This window comes from Cutaneotrichosporon oleaginosum (genome assembly GCF_008065305.1).
Source record: "Cutaneotrichosporon oleaginosum strain ATCC 20508 chromosome Unknown ATCC20508_contig02, whole genome shotgun sequence".
Lineage (NCBI taxonomy): Eukaryota > Fungi > Basidiomycota > Tremellomycetes > Trichosporonales > Trichosporonaceae > Cutaneotrichosporon > Cutaneotrichosporon oleaginosum.
This window is the reverse complement of record NW_027072171.1, coordinates 3,471,563-3,489,039: the sequence shown is the minus strand read 5'-3', so window position 1 is coordinate 3,489,039 and position 17,477 is coordinate 3,471,563. Positions and strand designations below refer to the sequence as shown.

The window sequence follows — 17,477 nt, the reverse complement described above, 5'->3', positions numbered from 1 at the left end:
ACGTCAACCCCACCCCCAGATGATGCCTCAGCGCCCATGTCCCCGCTCGCTCCCATCTCGCCTTGGCCTCCCGAAGAGCCGGCGGCTCCCTATCCTGACCTTCCACTTGCAAAGGAGGTGTATGGCTTACTGGCCGTTCTGTTGACCTACCTGGCGTTTGCAGCGTACCTGATATGGGCGTTCGCACCCTCAAGATGGCTCGACGCGGTGGGCTGGACCTGGTACCCTTCGAGGTTCGTTAATCTGCAGACAGGCGGCTGAAGACAGGGAATGGGCGGTTATCGTGCCGTGTTGGCTCATGGTCGTTGTTCTCCTCACGTATTGGGGCTACACAGCGCTCACGGCTCTCCTCACTCCCGGTTTCGACAGCCGATACATCATCACCGGTGAGCGAGCGGCCAAACGCGGGGAGCTGAGGGCAGACGAGCGTTCCAACATTCCTATCGAAGGACAAGGTGCCGAGCCATACTATTGGAAGTTTGCAGAAGCGGACGCCGTGCCGGAGGTCGTCGACTTGCCAATCGACTTCGTCAATCGTGTGCTTTATCCCCCACGCTCGAGGCGCCGCCCGCGATATTGAAGGCTGGACGCTAAAGCAGAGGTGGACTTCAGTATACCTCCATGTTCGCGAAGGTACTCCAGGATGGATGGGATGAGGATGTTCGGCCGTCCCCCGTCAGGCTGCAATAGCAACCCCTTCGAATGCGCGAGCCCGTTACGAGCCCGGCCGGAGTGATGGAATATCATCAGTCGATCAGGATGTTCTGGGCTCCTGGTCAGATTCCTTCTTGGCGTTTGCCCAATTGCCCACAACAGTCACAACAGTGTCCTCTCAGATGACCGCAGATCAGCGGCCGACCACCTGAGTGATCGAGTGAGCTGCCCACCTCCCTCTGCCCACCACATTTTGCGGACCTCGACAAGGAATGTAGGCAACTGGCGCCGCGGCGCTCGCGTTCGCAGGTCCGTCTGTAACGATGGGCATGGAGCCGGGTGGGGTAGCCTCAAATGGGCATTCCGCATGACGGATGACAACAGGCACCTCTTTGGTACAGCACACCTGACTTTTCTCCCCACTCATAGACAATTCTCACAGATGGCACCTGACCTCACCCATTTCAGCCACAACTCATTCGAGATGGACCAGACTGGGAGGGCAGTATGATTGGAGAAGGGCCATCTGAGATAATCTCACTGAAGGCCAAGTGCCCATTGCCCAAAATATCAGCTAGCACTCGGTCCCGTTCCGCCTCGTGCATCGATAGTTGGCCGGTCCACCCTCGATGTGATCAGGTCCCAAACCTTCGTCATGCATGCCCATCGACGGACTGCCCACATGCGGGTCAGGCGATCAGGCGACTCACTACCCCACGCACTTACCGGGACCTGGAATGATCAGTGTCGTGAGGGAGAAGAAGTGAGATTCTCTCGCTCGTGTGGGGGCAGTGGACTTAAGACTCAGCTTCGTACAAGAGGATTATCTGCGCAAGAACCAGAGCAACATGTCGAGCAACATGTCGAAGAGATACTCCATCGAGAAGACCGACTCACGACACGGCGATATCACGATTCTGGACGCTGAGAAAGACGACTTCGCCAAGGATGAGACGATCACTAGGGTGCGCGAGGTCAATGGACAGCGCCAGCGGCGGATGTCCAGCTACGGCGGCGGACGTCGGAGCTCGCTCGGTGTGATCCAAGGACCCCCTGGCCGCCGGATGTCCCTCAACCCCACCGCCGGCATGACTGAGCTGGAGAAAGTCGAGTATCTTGCCGACGTAGCCGAGGACGGAGAGGTCAAATTCCACAAGCTCAGCTGGCTGCAGCTCACCATCGTCCTCATCGTCACTGCCGTGGCGCTGGGCACTCTCTCAATGCCGGTGTAGGTTTTCTTGTTGCGTATTTGCCAACTCCAGCGTGTTTGCGTCTCTCGGTATGGTTGGCGGAATTCTCATCACGATTTTCATGGGATTTGTGGCAATCTATACGTCCTATGTGAGTGCTGGAGTGCCTCTCACGCTCTCCCCCCGAGTGCTAATTGCAGGTCATCGGCCAAGTTAAGCTCAAGTATCCCCAGGTTTGCCACTACCCGGACATCGGACCTCTTCTCCTTCCCGGAGCGGCCGGCGTCGCTCTCCGCAAGTTCCTGCAGGTCTGCTTTGTGGTATTCCTGGTCCTTATCGTCGGCAGTCACTGCCTAACTGGCCAAATTGCCTTTAAGACCATCTCCGACAATGACACGCTCTGCAAGGTTGTTTGGAGTGTGGTGGCAATGATACTGCTGTTCGTCTGTGCTCTTCCGCCTTCGTTCTCCGAGATGTCGGTCCTCGGCTACATCGACTTTCTCTCCATCATGAGCGCCGTCTTCGTCACTCTCATCGCCACAGGTATCCAAGCACGTAAGAAAGACTGGGAGACTGGGTGGACTGCTGCTGCACCCGACATCCCCTTCGCGTACGGCATGCTCGCCGCCACAAATGTGAGAAGCCCAGGGTAACTTTGCTGACTTCAGGTGCTGTTTGCGTATTCGTTTGCTGTACGAGGCTATGATCGCATGAGCTGACCCCAGGTCTGCCAGTACGTAGTGTAAAGATGGCCGCGTGGGCCCATTAACACAAGCTAAACTACAGATTCTCCTTCATGGAAGAAATGCACACGCCAAGTGACTTCCCGAAATCCATCTACACCTTGGGCGCGGTTCAAATCACAATCTACACTACAGTCGGGGCCCTCGGCGTGAGTCCCTACATTTAGCTGAAGCCAACGCTATAGTATGCTTTCGTCGGACCCGAGGTCAAGTCCCCCTCTCTTCTCAGCGCGGGCCATACTGTCTCCAGGGTGGCGTTTGGCGTCGCGCTGCCCGTCATCTTCATCTCAGGCTCAATCTGTGCGGTTACAGCTGGTCGTTTCATCATGGACCACGCGTTCCAGCACAGTACCGTGCGCTACGTTAACACACCACGCGGCTGGATGACCTGGATCGGACTTATTGCCGCTTGCTGCCTCATCGCTTGGATCGTCGCGCAGGTCATTCCCGTGTTTTCCCCACTGTTGGGCATCATCTCCGCCCTCTTCAACTCGGCTTTCACACTTTACCTACCCGGAATCATGTGGTTCAAGTTGATTCGGGAGGGCGGCTGCTTCTCGAGCGCCAAGAACATCACGCTCACCATAATCAACATCATTGTCATCATATTTGGTCTCGTGATCTTTGGTGCTGGCACGTACGCTTCGGTGTTCGACATGGCTCAGTCGTATAAGGGCAAGAGCGTCGGCAAGCCGTTTGCCTGCAAGTAGCGGCTGTCGTACGGTTGTGAAGTCAGAAGAGATGTCTCGTAAACATAGTTCTGGTAAAGAATGAAAACCCTGGAGGCGCATTCATTGCGATGACACTGTGAGGATAACAGAGACCGTCTGTTCATGAAGCATGAGATCCAGCTGAGCCATCGGGAAGGTGGGCTTATTTGAGTTAGCAAGGCGCATTCGATACAAACCTACTTAAACAGGAAGAACAACCCATCACCAGTGATGTGCTGTCACACCTTCACAAGAACAACAGCGGTGCGGAGCAGGTAACATTGGACACAGGCCTGGAGGGCCCACACACTGGCAGGGCATTCCCTGTCCGTGAGCTCACTGCTGCCAAGTTTCTTTAAGATAGCCCTGCCAGCTCAAGCGGGAGGGGTGAACAATCCCGCCCAGTTTGAACCTCTTTGCTCATGCACGCAGCGTATCCGTCTGCTTCGTGGCGATTTCGTATCTCAACGTGAACGCGCGAGATACTTCGGAGAAATGATGGATATAGGACTGCCGACGTCATCGCCTCGCCCGCAGCGTTATTGACACGCAGCGATCTTGATATCATTCCTCCATCTACTCTTCTCACAAACAAAATGTTCTCGAATCTCAGCTGGCAGGGTTAGTGCCTCCTTTGTATCGCTAACACAAGACAAGCAGGCCTTCTTCGCGCTCCTCGACGAGTACTTTGAGTCGCGCCCACACCTGCGCCCCGGCGCGGGAGGCGCGGCCGACCACTCCTCCTCGGCGCCGCCCGTGTCGTTTTCCTCCAAGCCTTCTTCTCGCCCTACCCCTCCCGCACCCCTACGTGCAGTCTCGCACGCCTCGGGCATGTCGAGTCCCGACCGTCCCGGCTCCGCCGCCACCGGCACCTCCAGCACACACACAGGTAGTACCGGCGGCCGGCAGCTTGGGCAGGCCAAGGGTGCATTCAACGACAGCATGGCCAAGGTCACGAGCAACAGCACCATCAAGGCGGGCCTGGGCAAGGTGGGGGCTGGTGGCCTGGCGAACAAGTTCAGCGGCGGGAGCACCTTCAAGCCCACCGGCAACGTGCCCGGGCCTGGCGAGCGTCATCTCCCGCCCGCACCCGCCCGCAGCGTTGTGGGCCCCCCTCCGCAGCGCAATGTCGGAGGAGGCGCCAAAAGCGGAGGGACGGGCGCGTGGAACGACGCAACGCCCGCACAGCCTGTGCCGGCGTACAGCGGGGCAGGGCGCGCGCAGGCCGTGTATGACTTTGACGGAGGGGTGAGTCAGACCTTGGAAGTCAAGCTGACGGCAGGACGTCAATGATCTGCCGTTGCGCGCGGGCGAGGTCGTCACGATTGTAGCCAAGACATCGCCCGACTGGTGGACGTGTCGCAACGCTGAGGGACGCGAGGGTCTCGTGCCTGGCAACTACATGACCGAATTGTAAGCTGTACATAGCACGGATGCGACACTTCAGGCGGCGGCAAGGGCAGGCAAGTGAACATGGGATCTACATCTCTTCTACAAACTAGGCCGCAGCGCCGAGGACGCGCACGGTGCGGTCAAGACCAGCTAGCACAATCTCGCTGCCGAGCTTGCCGAAACGCGCAGCAGTGATATTGGCGTTGTTGTCGTCGAACTTGAGCAGCTCGTCCCAAGATTTGTTGGCATAGACGCGCAGGTCGGTGCCGGCGACGGAAAGGAACTGGGCCGATGGGTCGAAACGAACCTCGGTAACCACGTTCTCACTCGGCAACTGCCAGCTGGAGAAGAGTTTGAGCTTGCGCAGGTCAAACACGTTGACATTGTTGTCAGCCGCGGAGCCGGTCGCCAGATAGTAGCCATTTTCGGAGAAAGCAACACTCGACAGCGCCTTGCCCGGGTGCGAGTCGAGATTGGCCTGGGGCGCCGAGTTCGATCGTGCATCCCAGACGCGCACAATGCCATCCTTGGTACCGCCAGCGGCGAGGACGCCGTCGGGATGCGTCGCGAAAGAGGTGTAGGAGAACCCGCCCTCAACGCCCTCGGCGGGGCCGTACGTCGCAATAGTCTTGGCCGTGCCAATGTCGTGCAGCGCCCAAGTACCGTCCGTAGACGCCGACGACACATAGAGCCCACTCGGGTGTACTGCCAGGCCGGTCACGTCACCCTTGTGCGCAGTGATGCTGCCGTGCGCGGCCCACTTGCCATCCTTGTCGCCCCAGAACCGCACAGTCTTGTCCGCAGCACTCGAAACAGCGAGCAGCGACTCGCCCTCCTTCTCGCGGAACGCGACGTGTGTGACCGCCTTCGTGTGTCCCTTCAGCGTGCCGATGACCTTATCGCTCTCAAGGTCGTACACTTGCACAACCTTATCGTTGCCGCCCGTCACAATGGTCTTTCCGTCGCTCGCCAAGTCAAGGGCCGTCACTCCTGGCGGCTTAGTGCCGTGCATTGACCCCAAAGACTTGGTCTCGGTGTACCCTTTGACCGCCTCCGCATTGGCGTACCCTGGTGCGGGCTTGCGCTTCTTGCGCATTGCGAAGAGCCTAAGCGTCAGATGCGTCATGGATGGTTACTCACGCCGCGTTCGTCTCCATAATCTTCTCCTCCACGGATGGTGGAAGCGGCCCCGATGGCTCCGCCTCCATCTCAACGTCGTCACCCGCATTTGTCGTCGGCGCAACTCCAATCGTTGCTTGAATGGACTGCAGCGCGCTGATGTCAGCAGCTTTCGACGGAGGAAACAAACCTCCTCGCCTCGTCACGCTCAGCCATTAGACGCGCAATCACGCGTGTCGCCGCATCCTCGCGGTACAGAGCGTTGGCGAGTTCTGCCCGCTGAGCCTGGAACGCCTTCTTGATCTCGAGCGACTCCAGCATGATAGAATCGTACTCGCCCTGAAGGGCGGTCAGAAGGGCGGGGATAGACGTCTGCGTAGCCGCCCGAGGAGGAAGTGTCGAAGGCTCTGGATGTTAGCCCGCGCGGAGGCGCACCTTGAACGACTCACTAGCCTTGACCTCCACAAGATCATCCTTTGTCAAGGCCTCGCCTGAGATCGGGTCGGTGCCATTCTCCTCTGCTGGTAAGCTCATGCTACAATTCAATCAGCTCCTCACCAATGTACCGCTCGATTAGTGCCTTCTCGTAGACGGTCCCCGACGTCTTGGAGACGACTGGGTTCGTAGGGGGAGATCCAGAAACTGCGATGGCATCAGCGCAGCTGTCGTGGTGCGCATGTCATCAGACTCACTTGCACAGAAGAACATGATATCCCGTGCTGTTTCGGAGCGGATGGGATGCTCCAAGGTCGGCCGAGGTGAAAAGAGTAGTCGAGAACAACAGTTGCGTCAACATGAATCGAGGTGGTCACCGTTCTTTCAGCGGCGGCGGTGAGGTTGTGTTCAACGGAATCAAATGTATCAACTGAGTACACGTCATCATTGTTTGCAGCAGTTCGCCGCCCAGTGGTCCGGGCCTCGAGTCTTAAGTCGCCCCAATTCCTCCTCATCTCCGAGCTGTTGCTCAACGCGCCTGCGGCTTCGTTCCGCGACCTCTCACTGGTGATACTCCCTTGACAGTCGAAATGGCCATGGACCTCAAGCAGTACATTAACGACAATGTCGTGCGCGTGAGTGCTCCGCGACTGCACAGCCGCGAAACCAGCTCACTCCACTAGATGTTCGGGTCGTCTGACAGCGCAACTGTCGACTTTGTGCACTCTATGGGTAGGTCGCAGTCAGGGGAACGTGGAACTGTGTCTGACATTTTAGCGCTGTCTGCGAAGACGCCTGGGGATCTGTTCAATTCGCTTGTCGGGATCGGGCTGGACGCTTCTCCCGAGGCTCAACAGTTCGCCACCCAAGTTCACTCCCTTGTTCCGCGGAAGACCAAGACAAAGGCCTCCAAGGCCGAGTCCAAAGTGAAGCCGCAGAAGTTCTCCCTACTCATGGAGGACGAGGAACCGGCGTCGTCCAAAAAGAAGAAGAAAAGCAAGAAGGAGAAGGAGTCGGAAGGCGGTCGCGATCGGGACCGTGACGGCGGCGCTGTCAAGCAGGGCCGTTCATCGCGCAAGCGCGAAACCGAAGGCAACTGGGAGTCAGATCCCGAGGAAGAGGAGCCACCAAAACGCGCCCGCTTTGAGTCACCAACACGCGGTGACGAGCCTGAGGAGCCGCCACTTCCCGAGGAAACGGAAGAAGAGCGTCTCGAGCGCGAGCGGCTGGAGGACCTTGCAGAACGAGATGCCTTTGCTGAGCGTATGAAGAGCAAAGACAAGGATCGGACGCGCAAGATCACGATTGACCGCGGCGGCGATGAAGAGCAAGCGCGGCGGATGGCACTCGCCGACGATCCAGAAAGTCGTCCAGCCGTGATGGGCGACCTGCGTCTGCGCTCTCGTCAGGAGTATTTGAAGAAGCGCGAGGCCCAGCGGCTTGACCTGCTCAAGCTGGAGGTAGAGGACGAGAAGATCCTCTTCCGCGGGCAAAAGCTCTCGAAGCGCGAGATTGAAGAGCACGAGCGCAAAGTCGAGCTGATCCGAATCATGGAGGAGCGGCAAAAGATCGACGACGGGACCGACGGTTACATGCTGCCGGACGACTACATCACCGAGCAAGGGCGCATTGACTCAAAGAAGCGCAAAAACGCATTGTACCAGCGCTACGAGGAGCGCAAGGTCAAAGGCGCGGACGGAGAGTTTGTGACCGACGTCGATCAATGGGAGGAGAGCCAACGCGAGAAGACGAACCTCATCACGGGCGCGCTCGACAAGGAGGTAGTTGAAGATGGATACGACTATGTGTTCGACGAGTCGCAGGGCATTCAGTTCCTCCAAGAGGGAAAAATGGACGGGACACTCACTCTCGAGGCGCAGGCCCTTCTCAACCAGGTCGAGGAAGCCGAGAAGAAGGCGCAATCTATCGAGGAAACGCGCAAGTCACTACCAATCTACGAATTCCGTGACGAACTCCTTGACGCCATTCGCGACCACCAAGTACTCATTGTCGTCGCCGAAACCGGATCGGGCAAAACAACCCAGCTACCGCAATATCTTCACGAGGCCGGCTACACGCAGGGCGGGCTGAAGGTCGGGTGCACGCAGCCGCGTCGTGTAGCCGCCATGTCGGTTGCGGCACGTGTTGCAGAAGAAATGGGCGTCCGGTTGGGGCAAGAATGCGGTTATTCGGTCCGCTTCGAGGACATGACGAGCGATAAGACGGTGCTCAAGTACATGACCGACGGAATGCTGCTCCGCGAGTTCCTCACCGACCCAGAACTATCGACGTACTCCGCAATCATCATCGACGAGGCGCATGAGCGCACATTGTCGACTGACATCCTCTTCGGCCTCGTCAAGGATATTGCGCGCTTCCGCCCAGAACTCAAACTGCTCATCTCGAGTGCGACGATGAATGCCCAAAAGTTCTCGTCCTTTTTTGATGATGCGCCTATCTTCGACGTACCTGGCCGACGCTTCCCGGTCGACATGTTCTATACGCAGCAACCGGAGGCGAACTACATCCACGCCGCCGTAACGACTATTCTCCAAATCCACACGACGCAGCCCAAAGGGGACATCCTTCTCTTTCTGACGGGCCAGGACGAGATTGAGGCGTGTGAAGAAAATCTGAAGGAAACAATGTATACCCTCGGCGACAGGGTGCCCGAGCTGATTGTGGCACCAATTTACGCCAACCTCCCGACGGAGATGCAAACCAAGATCTTTGAGCCAACGCCTGAAGGGGCACGCAAGGTTGTCTTGGCTACCAACATCGCCGAGACGTCCATTACCATTGACGGCGTCGTATACGTCATCGATCCGGGCTTTGTCAAGCAGAACAACTACAATCCGAAGACGGGCATGTCGTCGCTCGTGGTGGAGCCTATTTCACGTGCGTCCGCGCAGCAGCGCGCGGGCCGTGCAGGGCGTGTCGGGCCCGGCAAGGCATTTCGTCTCTATACGAAGTGGGCGTTCCGCAACGAGTTGCCGCAGGATACGATCCCAGAAATTCAGCGGACCAACCTTGCCATGGTCGTGCTGATGCTCAAGTCGCTGGGTATCAATGACATTCTCAACTTCGACTTTTTGGACAAACCTCCGGCCGAGACGATCATCCGCTCATTCGAGATGCTCTATGCGCTCGGCGCACTCAATCACAAGGGCGAGTTGACTCGGCTTGGGCGGCGTATGGCCGAGTTTCCAGTTGATCCGATGTTGAGCAAGGCGATTATCGGCAGCGAGGTGTACAAGTGCACACATGAGGTGTTGATCATTGTGTCAATGGTACAGGAGAGCGGCTCACTGCTGTATCGGCCGAAGGACAAGCGGGTGCACGCGGACAAGGCTCACAAAAACTTCCAAAAGCCTGGCGGTGACCACTTCACGCTGCTTAACATTTTCAACCAGTGGGCCGACAGCAACTACAGTCAGCAGTTCTGCTACGAGAACTTTGTGCAATACAAGTCGCTCGTGCGGGTGCGCGACATCCGGGACCAGCTGGCGTCGCTCTGCGACCGCGTCGAGGTGGTGATTGAATCGCTGCCGAACGAGATTGTGCCTATTCAGAAGGCCATCACGGCGGGTTACTTCTACAACACGGCCCGCCTTGACAAGGGCGGCAGCTACCGTACGACGAAGAACAACCACACTGTCTACCTCCACCCGTCGTCCGGGCTGATCGGGATGCAGCCACCGCCCCGCTTCATCCTGTACTACGAGCTTGTGCTCACGAGCAAGGAGTACATGCGGCAGTGCATGCCCATCGAGGGTTCGTGGCTCGCGGAGCTGGCCCCGCACTACTTCAAGAAGCAGGAGATTGACCAGATGCTCGGGAGTGCAAGCAAGATCAAGATGCCGAAGCAGATTGCGCCGCCGACAGTTGGGCCGGTTGCGTCGTGAGATGGTCGAGGAGAAGCGTCGCGGGAGGTTGAGGGACGTTGTAGCATTAGAAGAAACTCACAACATTGCATTATTGATAGCATAGTACTTTACCGCGTTAAAAGTCGGTCGCGCAATGCGTGCCACGGACCGCATGAGATGGCGGTGCGAGCTTGTATTCGGCATCCAATCGCTGGAGTCGTCCGCTCGGGCACTCTCTCGGGGAGCAACTGCGCATGGGAATACTCTCACGGACCGCTGAGCGTGAAAGCGGACCACAATCATCATATCCGTAGCAACGGTCCACACGGTCCCCAGTAATCAAATCGCCATAATGACCTCATCCCGCTACCTGCGTGTGTTGGATGGTGCTGGAAAATGAATGACGTCATGTGTGAGTTTTTCGAGGGTCAAGGTGTTGATACGTTGATACGATTGATTGAGGCTTTGGATGCTCGTGCAGAGATGTGGCGGACGTGGCGGGTGAGCTGTGATGGCCGTGGTGAGATGAGATGAGGGATGAGGGGCGAAGGTATTATTTGTTTGTGGCGGCGAGATCGTCTGCTTGCTCATGTTTGAAGGCAAGAGGCGATTAGATCAGATCGGCAGGGCAAGATCTCGCCCGCCCACAGCGGTCGGCAGCAATCCTCGCTTGGCCAACAACGCTCCAAGCTCGAGAGGTCCTTCGATCCATCCAGTGCTCATATAGTGATGTACGACCTATGCAGCAGTCAGTAGCATGAGGTAGAGGAGCATAGAAGGGGCTCGAGGGTGGAGGATGCTGCCGGAGGGTGGGAGGAGACGGAAGCAAATGCCAAGGGGAAGACACGCGAGCTACGGTGACGGTTCCAGTATCTTCTATGTCGAGCTGGGCTGTGCGCGTACGCACCACCTTCCTTTCCAGCATATTCGACATTCAGGCCCATCCTTCACCCTCGTCTATACAAGAAGGGCTCTTCCTCCACCGTCCATCTCCCATCTTCCCACTTTCTCCACCACTCTCAACTCTCTCTTCCCCACTTCCACTCTTCATAATCATGTCCAAGGCTATCGGTATCGACCTCGGCACCACATACTCCTGTGTCGCCGTCTGGTAAGCACCCCCCCCCCCCCCCCCCCCCCATCTCTATAGAGCTGCGCTAACATAACAGGCAGCAGGACCGTGTCGAAATTATCGCCAACGACCAGGGCAACCGCACAACGCCCTCCTATGTCGCTTTCACCGACTCGGAGCGTCTCATCGGCGACGCTGCCAAGAACCAGGTCGCCATGAACCCCTACAACACCGTCTTCGACGCCAAGCGTCTCATCGGCCGCAAGTTCGAGGACGCCGAGGTGCAGTCCGACATGAAGCACTGGCCATTCAAGGTCATCTCCAAGGCTGGCAAGCCCTTCATCCAGGTCGAGTACCGCGGCGAGGAGAAGCAGTTCTCTCCCGAGGAGATCTCCTCCATGGTCCTCATCAAGATGAAGGAGACCGCTGAGGCTTACCTTGGTGGCACCGTCTCCAAGGCTGTCGTCACCGTCCCCGCCTACTTCAACGACTCGCAGCGTCAGGCCACCAAGGACGCCGGTACCATCGCTGGTCTCGAGGTCCTCCGTATCATCAACGAGCCCACCGCCGCCGCTATCGCTTACGGCCTCGACAAGAAGTCTGAGGGCGAGAAGAACGTCCTCATCTTCGACCTTGGTGGTGGTACCTTCGACGTGTCGCTCCTGACCATTGAGGAGGGCATCTTTGAGGTCAAGGCTACTGCCGGTGACACCCACCTTGGTGGTGAGGACTTTGACAACCGTCTCGTCAACCACTTTGTCCAGGAGTTCAAGCGCAAGAACAAGAAGGACATCACCTCGAACGCCCGTGCTCTCCGTCGTCTCCGCACCGCTTGCGAGCGTGCTAAGCGCACTCTCTCGTCGGCCGCTCAGACCTCGATCGAGATCGACTCGCTCTACGACGGCATTGACTTCTACACCTCGATCACCCGTGCTCGCTTCGAGGAGCTCTGCCAGGACCTCTTCCGCTCGACCATGGAGCCCGTGGAGAAGGTTCTCCGTGACTCCAAGATTGACAAGTCGTCGGTCAACGAGATTGTCCTTGTTGGTGGCTCGACCCGTATCCCCAAGATCCAGAAGCTCGTTTCCGACATGTTCTCTGGCCGTGAGCCCAACCGCTCGATCAACCCCGACGAGGCCGTCGCCTACGGTGCCGCCGTCCAGGCTTCGATCCTCAACGGTGAGACCTCGGAGGCTACCCAGGACCTCCTCCTCCTCGACGTTGCCCCTCTGTCGCTCGGTATCGAGACCGCCGGCGGCATCATGACTCCCCTCATCAAGCGCAACACCACCGTCCCCACCAAGAAGTCGGAGATCTTCTCGACTTACGCCGACAACCAGCCCGGTGTCCTTATCCAGGTCTACGAGGGTGAGCGTGCCAAGACCAAGGACTGCAACCTTCTCGGCAAGTTCGAGCTCTCTGGCATCCCTCCCGCCCCCCGCGGTGTTCCCCAGATCGAGGTTTCGTTCGACGTCGACGCCAACGGTATCCTCAACGTCAACGCTTCGGACAAGACCACCGGCAAGTCGAACCGCATCACCATCACCAACGACAAGGGTCGTCTGTCCAAGGAGGAGATTGAGCGCATGCTTGCCGAGGCCGAGAAGTACGCTGCCGAGGACAAGGAGGTCGCCGAGCGTGTTCAGGCCAAGAACGCCCTCGAGTCATACACCTACTCGCTCAAGTCGACTCTCTCGGAGAACGCCGACAAGTTCTCTGCCGAGGACAAGGAGACTCTCCAGAAGGCTGTCGACGACTGCATCAAGTTCCTCGACACCGCCGACTCTGCCTCCAAGGACGAGATCGAGTCGCACCAGAAGGAGCTCGAGGCTCTCTCCGGCCCCATCATGCAGCGCTTCTACGGCTCGACCGGCGGTGCTCCCGGCGGCGCTCCCGGTGGCGCTCCCGGCGGCTTCCCCGGTGCTGGTGGCCCCGGTGCGTCGCACGACGACGGGCCCTCGGTCGAGGAGGTCGACTAAGTGCACTCCCCGTCCTAGCAAGCTACGGCGGTCGCCTGTGCACCTAGATCGACCGGCCGTGGCCTCAAAACGAGCCGTAGTACGAGAACGAGCCTCATATGTACAGTGATTTAGTAGTAGTCGCATCCTTCCTGTTTCCAACATGCATTTAGAATCGCAATCCAATTGTCTTGTGCGAATGGTAGTACCACGTGGACTTGCTTCCGCTCACTAATTTCAGCAGCAGTGGAGGTGGGGGTGGAGGTGGAGGCGGGGTGTGCTTCATCTTCGCTCCTGGACTCACACCATTGCCTCACTCACGCAGATTCTTTGGCACTGAGCGCCGATACTTGCAATGCAGCGCCCAGGCCAGTGAGCTCCATTCATTTGCAGACTGCTGCGCGCCCTGCTGACAACTTTCAGCAAGCTCAACACCCGCGAGGCCAACCCTAACGAGTACGAGCCCACGAGAGGCAACTAACCCAGATACATCACATTCATCCGCTCGCTGCAGAATCGCCCGAACTCTGAGGATGCAGAGCACATCCTCAAGGCGATCGGTGAGGATTGCCGGCGACGCAGCTCACGTAGCCGCCCAAGTCCGCAAGATTATGGCTGCGCGATACATGCTAATCGGGACGCTGGAGGAGGCGGCGTACAATGGCGTCGTGGGTACCCGGACCGCTGGCCGCTGATGGAAGTTTGCAGGGCGGAATTGGAACCATGGGCAGGTGCGGTGGAGAAGCTCAACAAAAGGCTGACTGCAGACTGTCGAGCTCGTCCTCCGCCGCCCCAATGGCCAGTTCTATCCCTTGAGCTACATGCTCTCGGTTATGGCTCACGAGGTAGGGAAACTCATCAGTGCAGCTGACGCCAGATGGCCCATATTACTGTACGGCATCTCGAGGCAGCGTTAACGTCAGCATATGAATCACGGCCCCGAGTTTCAGAAGGTAGGTCGCGGAAGGGTCGTCGCTGATGGCTGCTTAATGCCGCGATTCGCAAGGACATCGCAGATCTGCGCGCGAGGGGACACTACGGTGATGGTGGGTCTTTGAATTTCTTCCGCTCATCCCAGGCTTCTGGTCACATGGACATCGCCTGCGCGACGGCGCCGAGCTCGGCGCAGCTGGACTCCGTGCGTATGTTCGCGAGTGGAGCTGACATTTAGAGGCCAGCGAGCTGCCGCAATACGTGTGCGGCGTAACCAAATCGTGAGTCCCACTCCATCATTTCTGACGCTAGCGACGCCCGACGCGCCGGCTCGCGCCGCAGACGGCCGGCTAGTAGCCGCGGACCGGGCATGGTGAAGGGCGTCGCCTCGCACCTGTCCGGCGCGCAGACGGAGAAGCGGAGCAAGCCGGGACAGCGCAACACCATCGACATGGGACTGGGTAGCGGGCGCGTAGACGGGCGCGAGGGTGTGTGAACTTCACGGCGCACCTGACTCCAGAACTTACGAAAGAGGACCACGAGCTCCGCAAGGCATGGATTGAGGCGCGAGTTGAAGCCCTCGTGCGTCAGGGTGTCGAGGTCAAGAAGGCTCGACGGCGGGCCGTCGACGCGTTTAATAAGGCGAACCCCAGATATAGGGCCGGGAGTACCCGTGGCAAGCAGTAAGTGCTCTACTTGCGCTCGCTGACGGCAGGGCAGGGTCCAAGGCGTGAGCGTCAAGGAGAGCGGTATTGACGACAGTGCGGCACAAGATCGGGCGGCGCTTTTCGAGCGGTTGTTGAGTCGCGGTGCTCCGTCAGTCAAGGAGGAAGGGCTCGCGGAGGTGCCAGTCAAACAGGAGCCAGTAAAGGAGGTAGACGACTCTGGAGAAGGAGAAGACAGCGACGAGGACGACATCGAAATCATCGAGGACCCACATCTCTCTTTGGAAGAACGACGGAAGGAGCTGGACGCGGATCGGGAGGAAGAGCCCGGTACTTCAGCCGGAGGACTGCGTCCAGAATGGAAGGAGTTCCTCGCTGAAGCTGCGCAGGCCTCAGCGAAGCGCGACGCAAGTGTCCGCCGTCGACATGTGCCGTCCTCGAGGAGCTCACGCTCTCCACAGGGTAATGCAAAGCCTACCACCCAGGAAGTCATCGAAGTCGCAGACAGCTCTGACGAGGAGCTACGCGAATATGACAGACCTCCAAAGCGCCTCCGCATGGTCAAGGACGAGGCGGGTTCATCAGAGCCTCTCCACACCTCGTCTCACTGCCCCACATCGTCTTCAATCGTCAAGCTTGACAGCGATCGAGATCGGATCCGGGAGCGGCGGCTCCGTGCGTTTGGTCAGGCTTCAAGTACGCCATCCGGTACATCTCAACGCGCCACCAGCCCGGAGGCAGCACATAAAGCCATCAAACTCGAGGACGGGTCGGAAGGATGGATCTGCGGTGTTTGCAGCCTCGAGAATTCGTTGTCGCAGACCCGATGTGGTGAGTAGTGCTGAGAGTCTTCTCAGACCCGGGTGCAGCTGCTTACGTTCATAGGCGTGTGTGAGGCTTGTCCGGATGGCACCGGGTCTATCGCGCAGTAGAACGTGAACATCGCGCTCGTGCCCAGTGTAACTAGAGGTGCTAGATACAGTTGTAAGAACATGAGCACTCATGTGCTCTGTGATCTGTGAAGCGTTAGGCGTTTATACGTAAGTTGTGCGATGTGAAGGCGTGGGGCAGGAATGACTGCGAGTCGGGCATTCGCGCGCGGCTGGATTAGACCGAATAGCTGTCCGGCCCGAGAGTGTTGGGCGGCATGGGCGGTGTGAGCGGGATCAAATGCGCGGTCGACGCACGCACCAGCGCATCGCTGAGCGGACACGATCCATCCACCCATCCCATCCATCCACAGGCCACCACTCGCCCCCTCCTCCCCACCTCCTCTCCACAGCACGCCGCCGCGCCTCTCCCGTGCAGCTTGCTCACTTCGCTCGCTCGCTCGCTCGCTCTCCCTCCCTCTGTGCTCGCTACCCACCCTCCTCCCAACCTCGCTCCTCCCTTTCTTACTTTGCATATCATCCCCCCCCCATCCTTCTCTTCTACTCCTCTCTCTCATCTCTCTCTTCCTCTCTTCTCTCTCTCTCCCTCCTCTCTTTCTCTCTCGCTCGCTCGCCGAGTCCCATCTTTACTCAGATCCCCTCTCTCGACCTGCCACTCGCGACTCTCCCTCCTCCCCTCCTGCCCCAATCGACCCATTTTACGCTTAAACAGGCTCATACCTGTCCCTCCCACCTGTCCCACCCTCCAGCCCTCACCCTCAAGAGCTGCCTCTTCAGCATCGGACTGCTCTCTCCTCCACGCACTTTGCTTTCGTCTATACACAACACGACGCAAGTCCTCATCCACTCCCATCCTTCCTTGCGGGTCATCGCACTGTGACATTCACCTCGCCTCATTGATCCGCGATCCAGCGCACTCCATTCTACCCCGACGTGGCATTCAAGGACGCGTCTCGCGTCGTTTCTAGCACACCATGGTGAGTTTGTATCCGGTATAACGCGCGGGCAGTGGACAATGGTCGAGGACGCGGCAGACGAGCGCATTCTGCCTCCTTTTCTTCTGATGCTCCTCGCAAGTCAAACACGACCAACCCTCGAGCCCTTGCTGTCTCCTCGTCCTCGCCTGTATATGGAGCCCTCTATCCGTCACTCTCTCATGCGCACTTGCTGACGTACTCCAGCCACCTCAATCGTCGGACCCCAAGATCAATACACTCCTGCACAAGATTGCGTCCGAGCGCCGCAACTTGGAGGGTGCCAAGGCCATCATCCGCACGGTCGAGGCATCAAGCCGCAATGAGCAAGTGATCCAGCAAGCACAGAATGAGATCCGTGCCGCGAACGAATCGATTCAATTCTTGGAGGCCGAGCTCTCCAGGTTGCGCCTCACGGACGGAAGCGGAGCAGGATCGTCTGATCCCGTGAGGCAGCCCGTGAGTCGAATCGGTTGGACCCGTGTTGACGGCCAGACAACTACGATGACCCATGACCGAAGGGCTTCCCCCCCTTCCCCCCCGCCCCCACCTCCGCCCAAGCCCAAGCCGTACTCGCAGCTCGACCTCTTGCGTTATGGCACGCCCTTGACAGGTCCCAAGATTGCGCGCATGCTCAAACAGCTCAAGTTTAAGCTCCAAGTAGAGGAGCAGTACAAACTCGGCATTGAGAAAATGATACACGCGTACGGGAATGACCGGCGGTTGCGCGCTGAGGCCGAGGCCAAACGCCTCGAGTCGGACGCCAAAATCCAGCTGCTTAGCGCGGCCAAGAAGCGCTACGAGGGGCTCGAGTTTGCAGCCGTTGATGACGACCCAGACTTCTTTATCCTCGATAACAAGCGCAAGGAGGCGCTC

General features: G+C 58.4%; 6 protein-coding genes across 6 annotated transcripts; all 6 read left to right on the top strand.

Annotated features, from left to right (window-relative positions):
- Positions 1 to 36: 36 nt before the first annotated feature.
- Positions 37 to 580, top strand: COLE_03063 (uncharacterized protein; the record flags this gene model as incomplete). Its single annotated transcript, XM_018425339.1, has 3 exons — positions 37 to 233; positions 268 to 386; positions 423 to 580. The coding sequence occupies 3 exons, from the start codon at positions 37 to 39 to the stop codon at positions 578 to 580; spliced, it is 474 nt and encodes a 157-aa protein (XP_018279445.1).
- Positions 581 to 1,514: 934 nt separating this feature from the next.
- COLE_03062 (uncharacterized protein) lies at positions 1,515 to 3,297 on the top strand (the record flags this gene model as incomplete). Its single annotated transcript, XM_065626264.1, has 7 exons — positions 1,515 to 1,628; positions 1,758 to 1,882; positions 1,917 to 1,995; positions 2,045 to 2,479; positions 2,513 to 2,544; positions 2,631 to 2,736; positions 2,773 to 3,297. The coding sequence occupies 7 exons, from the start codon at positions 1,515 to 1,517 to the stop codon at positions 3,295 to 3,297; spliced, it is 1,416 nt and encodes a 471-aa protein (XP_065482533.1).
- A 596-nt stretch (positions 3,298 to 3,893) lies between these two features.
- COLE_03061 (uncharacterized protein) lies at positions 3,894 to 4,714 on the top strand (the record flags this gene model as incomplete). Its single annotated transcript, XM_018422975.2, has 3 exons — positions 3,894 to 3,918; positions 3,950 to 4,545; positions 4,580 to 4,714. 3 exons carry the CDS (start codon positions 3,894 to 3,896, stop codon positions 4,712 to 4,714), a joined length of 756 nt encoding a protein of 251 aa, XP_018279443.1.
- Positions 4,715 to 6,833: 2,119 nt separating this feature from the next.
- Positions 6,834 to 10,148, top strand: COLE_03060 (uncharacterized protein; the record flags this gene model as incomplete). Its single annotated transcript, XM_018422974.2, has 3 exons — positions 6,834 to 6,878; positions 6,927 to 6,975; positions 7,021 to 10,148. The coding sequence occupies 3 exons, from the start codon at positions 6,834 to 6,836 to the stop codon at positions 10,146 to 10,148; spliced, it is 3,222 nt and encodes a 1,073-aa protein (XP_018279441.1).
- A 1,016-nt stretch (positions 10,149 to 11,164) lies between these two features.
- COLE_03059 (uncharacterized protein) lies at positions 11,165 to 13,160 on the top strand (the record flags this gene model as incomplete). Its single annotated transcript, XM_018420344.1, has 2 exons — positions 11,165 to 11,220; positions 11,279 to 13,160. 2 exons carry the CDS (start codon positions 11,165 to 11,167, stop codon positions 13,158 to 13,160), a joined length of 1,938 nt encoding a protein of 645 aa, XP_018279440.1.
- A 905-nt stretch (positions 13,161 to 14,065) lies between these two features.
- Positions 14,066 to 15,669, top strand: COLE_03058 (uncharacterized protein; the record flags this gene model as incomplete). The annotated part of the gene is made up of 9 exons (XM_018420809.2): positions 14,066 to 14,092; positions 14,125 to 14,185; positions 14,218 to 14,277; positions 14,311 to 14,353; positions 14,385 to 14,560; positions 14,593 to 14,755; positions 14,788 to 14,802; positions 14,835 to 15,568; positions 15,623 to 15,669. 9 exons carry the CDS (start codon positions 14,066 to 14,068, stop codon positions 15,667 to 15,669), a joined length of 1,326 nt encoding a protein of 441 aa, XP_018279439.2.
- Positions 15,670 to 17,477: the final 1,808 nt, after the last annotated feature.